The sequence below is a fragment of the Pediculus humanus genome, genomic scaffold (genome assembly GCF_000006295.1).
Source record: "Pediculus humanus corporis 1103172107402 genomic scaffold, whole genome shotgun sequence".
NCBI classification, from domain to species: Eukaryota; Metazoa; Arthropoda; class Insecta; order Psocodea; family Pediculidae; genus Pediculus; species Pediculus humanus.
Genome location: NW_002987027.1, coordinates 108,938 through 116,544, shown reverse-complemented (window position 1 = coordinate 116,544; position 7,607 = coordinate 108,938). Strand labels below are relative to the sequence as shown.

The following is a 7,607-nucleotide window of genomic DNA, read 5'->3' as shown; positions in this document are numbered from 1 at the left end:
ACCGGATATGATAAACAACAATTTTTCTACTTTTATTACATTAATTTAAAACGTAATAACGCGTGAATTTTCCGGGAAACCGTTAAAAAAATAAAATATAAGAAAATGTTTTCATCTTACCTTTTTTATATGTCCATTTTTCGTTCCTAAAAAGGCAACGGTGTGTCTTTCCGTTTTTCCAAGGGTTACCGATGTTAGAGTTTCGTTTGGAAAATGCAAAAAAGCTCCTCCTTTAATTGGTACGACGCCGGAAATTTTTAATCCGACTTCGCAAAAATAAGGTATGTTTCCCGTGCTCTGAAATAATTTAATTTTAAATTTATTTACTCGCAAATTTAATTAAATTAAAAATTGTGAAAAACAAAAAAAAAAAAAAAAAAATTAAAAGTATTTTTATATATATCCCTCCTCCCTAATACTAATTACTAATTTCATTTCGACCTTAATTAATTAACTTTTTCAACCCTTATTTGAAAAAATTTTAAAAATTGATTTCCATATTCATCATTGTTCAGACGTTTTTATTTTTTAAATGTAAATTTAACCAAAAAAAAAAAAAACAAAACATGATAAAACATTTGCCATTAAAAAATTTTGATTTAATTTTCATATAATTAATTATGATTGAACGAATAAAATAAATAAATAATAATAATAATAATAATAAAAGTCAGAAGTTGACATGGAAGCTAAAGACCGTCATGTTGTTACTGGAGAAGATAAGATTTTGAAAGAAGAAGAGGAACTTGTTTTTTTTTTTTTTTTTCATATATATATAAATATATTATGTAACTTCCAGTTTATTATTTTTGTGCTCGTTAATCTTTGTTAACGTAAGACAACAAAAAATTTGGTTTATGTTTTTTTTTCGTAACAAGACAAACAAACACACAGGCTGTCAATTCGTTTGTTTTTTTTTTTTTTTTAATAATATTGAACACAAACTTTGCGACATTAAAACAAAAAAAAAAAAAAAATCTATTCACTCATCGACATTTTTTTTTTTTTTTAATCTGTGTGCGTGTGTGTTTTACAATTGATTCATTTTATTTTTTATGTATGTATTAAAAATATGATGGCGAACAACAATTTAAATAAAAAAATTAATTAATTGTTTTTTTTTTATTTTATTTGACAATTTGCTACTGTTAATAACAATGAATAAAATACATTATACATAAAAAACATTTTGATTGCAAGGTGAATTTAATAATTAATGCTAATAGGGAGAAGAAGAAAAAAAAATAGTTTTTAAAAATATTATTATTTTTATTTTTATGTAATTTTATTATGTTAATAAAATTTCATTGCGGCATTTTAATAATGTATTTCATTTTTTAATGAAATTTTTTTTGTGAGAGAGAAAAAAAAAATTTATGTAAAACTTTGTAAAAAAAACTTTTTTTGACATTGAAATGTATAATTTTTAAAGAAAAGAAAAATTTTATTTTATTTTATATATATATATATTTAAGAAAAAAATAAATTTCAAGTTAGTCAACTTTTGCATTTATTTATTTAAATAATTAATTTTTATTTGTTTAAATTATTTATATTCGCTATAAAGTTGTTCGAAACTCTATAAACATTTTTTTTTCTACTAGGAAACAAAAAAAAAAAAATATTTATCTTAGACTTTATAATTTGTTTAAATAAAAGTTAATATAATTTTTTTTTTTTTTTTATGAAAAGATTTTCAAAAAATTTGACGGTTACAAATTTTTTTTTTCAGAAAACAAATTTTATAAATTTTTACTAATGCGAGGGGGGAGGGGGTGGGAAAAAAAGTTAATTTTTTTTATTATTTAAAATCATAAATTGGTATACATTACTACTTACCCCGGCAGTCGGACATTTTCCATCCAGTATCAACCCCGAAACGTATCCCAAATTCCTATCGCTGATGCTTCCATTAAAGCACATGTGAATGTTTTCCGTAAATTTGGCTTCTATTTCCTGTAGGCTAAAAACGCAAACTGCCGACTTTGACTGCGGCTCGTTTGTTATCCCTTTGCTCGGACTGAATATTCCCACCAAAACGTTTTCATTCGTGTCTATCCCTAGGTTTCCCGCCAAATCCGCACCTGCTACACCTATTTTCGCATCCTGAATTAAATTATAATTTACTAACTTATTCGTCGTTTCACTCCTGATCGTGCACTGTAAAGTCACTTCCGTGTAACTGTCGTAATTTTCGTCACTTATGCACGTTCTTGCTAATCTAGAAACGTAACCCTTTTCTTCCTGACCCGGTAAATGTGATTGTTTTTGAACTATAACAAAATACGCGAATTCGGTCGAATTGAAACCGTAAACGTAATTAACTAAAAATTGATCTCTGTATTTAACGTCTATCCGGAGCAAAGATTGTTTCGAAAACGAAAACGCGGCGAAATTTAAATCGTCCAAATTCCTGCTGGATATGGCTGGAACGTCGTGTCTATATTCTCCGTGGTTCGTAAACGTCGTTCCCACGTATAGAACATTATTCCTATTTCGAGAATTGTAACTTTCGGGTCCGATAAATGCATAAGTTGATGATTTTTCATCGTTGGCAGCAACGCTTAATGAAATAAATTTAGGAGGAACGAAAAGGCTTGAAGTGTTATATTTTTCACAGGCTCCCTGAAGTATGGATCCGCAAGCAATTAATGATTTTGATTCGGGGTCGAGGATGAGTAATTTATTAACGTTATTCGTTGAAAATTTTTCCGTTACGGAAGAATCGCAACCCTTGGCAGGGCACAAAGGACTATCTTGCTTCGGACCCGTCGTCACTTCTTCCATCAACTTTAAATTTTCGTCTAAACGATATATTTTATTTATAGCTCCGGCGAATATTTGATTTCCGGTTTTATCATACACCATATGAGTGAAAGATGTATCGCCGTTGAGAGAAAATCTAGAAGTTATTTGTTGAATTTTAGAAGATATAGGAACTGAAACCGAAAGACTTTTAGTGTCGTGTGAAATGACAGCAATGGGCACTATAAGCCCCAATAGCAAAGTTGCCGTAAGGCTCATTCCCTTGTTATAATTGTTTTTTCACGCTTCTAAGAAGCATACTTCTTCCTGCAACAACAAAAACAACAACAAATTCAATTACTACAATAAAAAAAAATTTTTAAATCAAATTCTGACAAATAATAATAATAATGGCCATCGTTAAATAACACGAAGCATTATCAATTCTATTAATTAATGCAATTCGGATTCCTTCGGCTGTTTTTGAATAAAAGCTTATTCTTCAGCTCAATATCAAATAATTTATAAAATTAAAATAAACACTTTTTAACTACTACTACTAATAATAATAATAATAATTGTTTTGATAAAGCTGAAAAGTTTTAAAAATGTTTTCACAACATCAATTAGCCCTTTCTTTATTGTTATCCTCTTATTATTGAACTTGTACACATTGCCAAGCAATACGGTGGTCTTTATAGTCTTTTTTTTTTTTTATGTCACGTCATTACTGACATTTTTAAATCAATTAAAATTTATTTATTGTTCTTATTATTGTTAAAGGTACAACGTTCTCATTTTATTTTGTTAGCCCCCCCCCCTTTTTGTATTCGTTAAAAGTGACAATATTATAAGTAATTTTAAACTGCCCACTTTTTAGTCTTTTGTGGTTTTAATCGGCTTCAAAAAAAACAGAAAAAACAATTTAATCTTTTTTTTAAATTAATGTTTAATATAATACATAATTTATTTATTTATTCGTATTTAATTTAAATAAATCAATTCTCACTTTTACAAAAATTTTCGCTAATAAATTATTAAAAATTCGTTTTCTTTTTTACTCGTGAATCAGTTTGTGTGGTGACAAAGTAACAGTTTTTGTAAAAAATTTAATATATTACCTTAGGATTGCTTGAAAATTTAAAAAATTATCAGTCAGAAATTTTCCGACTTTCCCGATAAAAAAAAAAAAAAAAAAAAAAAATTGACAAATCGATATTAATATATATATATATATGGTGAGATTATATAACAAAACTTTTCACGCACGCGGATATAAATTAATATTTCACGTTGAAATAAAAAATATATATAAAAAAAAAATCTACATACATATTCAACAGTATTAAAACGGTTTTTTTTAATTTTAAATATTGTAAAGAAAAATAAAATAATAATAATAATTAATACTTATCGTTTAACGATCCATTTTAAAAAAATAATAAATAAATAAATGAATATTCTCAAGTCGTAAATTACATCCTTCTATAAATTATCATACGGGTAAAAAAAAATTTTATCAATGGTAAAACTCATCTTTTTACTTATTATATATATATATAATCCTTTCCGTCGTGGAATTAGAAAAAAAAAAAAAAAAAACAAATGACACGTTTTAAAAAAAAAGTGAATTATTTTACCGATTGCGTAATAATCAATTAACAATAACCGATGGAATCAATAAGCGTTAATAATGAAAAATCATGAATTACATAAAAAATAAATAAAAATTTTGATTTTTTAATGGATTTCAAATAAATTTCACACCGGTATGCGTAATTAGACGGGGGGTGGGGGGAGGGGGAAAGGGAGGGATGCTAAAGCTGAGTAGAATCAATTATTACATTATTCAAGGCCCTCACCGGCGCTTTTTTTTTTTTTTAATTTTACCGGCAAAAAGTACTTTTATAAGTTTTCTTTCTTTTTCTTCTTATTACGTCACTCGAAAAAAAAAAAATCAATTATTCTAATATATCAACAAAGGGTTTACGCGACCGATGAGGGCAATAATAAACACTTGATGAAAAATTTTGAAATTTTTTCGCTTTTGTAAAAACCAAAATTTTTAAACAAGAATTTTCAAAAAAAAAAAAAAAAAAAAAATGAACAAACTCTAAAAATAAATTGTGTGCATTCGAAAAGAAACGGTACATTGCGTAAATCCAACCAAAAGTTTTCTTTTTTTTTTTTTAAAATTTTACAAGAAAAAGACATTTTTATTGATGTTTTAACTTACTCTATAGAGTTTTATTTAAAAGAAGAAGAAGAAAAAAAATATATTTTTTTTTTTTTATTATAAATTCTCGATTAAATTAAACTTTTCTAATTTCAAACAAACCTGGAAGCAATAATTACAATCTTTCTGGAATCAAAAATTTCAAAAAAAAAAAAAAATCTTTTGAAAATCAGTAAAACTAACTTTTGAAAGAAAAAAAAATTGAAAAAATATATATTTAATTTATTTTTTCCTTTTTTTTTTTTTTTATAAAATTTTTTCCCTTTTTTTGCAACATATCATAACAATAACCCCTTTAATGAATATAAAATTTTCAATTTTTCTTCTTCTTATTTTTTTTCCTTTTTGAAGGACAATAATGAGGGGGATCCCCTTGAATCTGTATTGGCTTTTTTTTTTTCTTACAAAATGTAAATTTTCTCTGTCAATTGCAGAATCTTTTTTCTTTCTTTCTTAAATGTAAAAGTTGTTTACATTTCACAACAAGAAACATTTTAAAGAAAATTTTAAGATATTCATCATTGTTTTGTTCTTTTTTGTTATATTAACTGTTTTTAATTGATTCTATTCAACCCCCCCATCCCCCATTTTTTTGACAAACGTGTCAAACAGGGATTTCATTAACGTTCCGTCATGGATCGTAAACGTTTAAATATAATAAAGGGAAATTTTACAGTTTAAAAGATAAAATTTAATCGAAACGTAGAAAAACTAATTTTAACTTCTTTTTCTTAAGTGATTATATAATATATAATGTTTTGTATAGAATTTAAAAATGTCTTTTTATTTTTGGGAAAAATTAAAAATTTATTTAAATTGTTCTTATACAGAACGTTCATGATGATACTAAATGTTTGTCCAAATTCAAAAGTTTTTTTTTTTTTTCAATTCCGAATAGTAATTAATAACGAATTTAACAAAAAATAAATAAATAAATAAATTTCATTTTTATTTATATATCCAATCATTTTATATAATCACGTTTGAGTACATACAAAAAAACGTTTTTTTTTTTTTTTTATGTAACTCAAATGAAATTTATTTATTTATATTTAGTTTTATTTTAAAGAAAAAAAATTATTTAATAAAAATCTATAAAAAAAAAAAAAAACTTACCCAGAATTATTACACGAAACCATAAATCTTTAAAATTATTTAGTTTTGAACAAAAAAAAAAAAATTCACAAATAAAATTTTGTTTTGGTCGTTGCACTTGAATTTTATTTTTCTTAAATACACACACACACACATATAATAGTTGGTTCAAAAAGACGCTAAAGACGTTTAAGTTTTTATAATTTTTCTTTTTCTTTTTATATGAACGTATATAATAAATATATTTATAAAAAACATTCTAACTTAAAAACAAAGAATAAAACAGATAACTTTTTATTGTATAACGACAATAAAAACTAAATTTATAGGGGTAAATACATATAATACTCGATATATGTATATAAAATGGCGACAACTGGATTTCTTGTTTCTTTTACACTTTTAATTCTCTCCAAAAAAAAAAAAATACTTCGTATTAATATTAACTTAACAATAAATGTAACTAAACTTATAAATATAAATTTTATTTACTTTATAAACAATTTATTAACAAATTTTAATTGAATTCATTTTATAGTTTATATTTGTTGACTTTTTAAAAAAAAAAAAAAAAAAAAAAAAAAAAAATGCCGAACACACCTGCATGAATGGCTGCAGCTGTGTAACTACAAATATGGCGTCTTAAACTCGTGGAACAACCTGGAGAACTTCGTGAATGTTCGGTAAAACTCGCCTGACAATGTGTCGAGTAATTTTTTTTTTAAATAAAAAACTTTATCGATACGATAATTACGATTCTCATTTTTTTTAATTATTAAATAATTTTTTTATATTGAAATTTTAATAAATTATAACAAATTAATTCTTTTTAATCATCAGTGTATTTTTTTAAAATAAATTTTGTTTTTTATTTTCACTTTTAGTACTACAGTTTCTTTTATTTTTTCAGGGAAAAAAAAAAAAAACTGTGAGATATGGAATTTCTGAAGTGTATTGTTATATGTTAAATTAAATAATAATAATTTAAAAAATTTTTTTATAAAAATTATATCATTTTTATTTGAAAACTAATATCCATATTAAGTGAAATTTTTTAATAAGTTTTAATTTCAAAAAAAAAAAAAAAAAACAAAATCTCTTAAATGATTTAGTAGGCTCTTCGAGTTTTTCCAATTTTTATTTTTATTTTTTTTTTGTTCGAAATAAAAAAAATTTTATTTTCTTTAAAAAGGTATAAAGCACAATAAATAATAAGTAATGAAATCAAACAAATAAAATTATATATATACCCTAGAATTGTGATTAAAATTGTTCATTATAATAATATACAATTTACATGTGAGTAAAAGTCGGGTTTTAAAGTTTTTATTTTTTATTTAAAACTCAAACTTATATTTCATTGTCTGGAAATAAAAATTAATTTATTATAAGAATTATTAACAATGCATTATATTATATACTAAATTAAAAATTTTTCATAGTGGTTTTAAAATATAATCAAAATTTTTTAATTAGACAATAGTGATATAATTAAATACCTAAAACACAGCCGATATTTTATTAAAAAACA

At 24.0% G+C, this 7,607-nt stretch overlaps 1 protein-coding gene across 1 annotated transcript in view; it reads right to left on the bottom strand.

Moving 5' to 3' along the window:
- The window catches only part of Phum_PHUM051940 (Plexin-A4 precursor, putative), a gene marked incomplete at both ends in the record, with an annotated part of 19,462 nt that extends 16,438 nt beyond the window's left edge, over positions 1-3,024 (bottom strand). The window contains 2 exons of the mRNA XM_002423310.1: positions 121-297; positions 1,840-3,024. Of these exons, the coding sequence (XP_002423355.1) occupies positions 121-297; positions 1,840-3,024 (1,362 nt within the window). The remainder of the gene's footprint in view (positions 1-120; positions 298-1,839) is intronic.
- Positions 3,025-7,607: the final 4,583 nt, after the last annotated feature.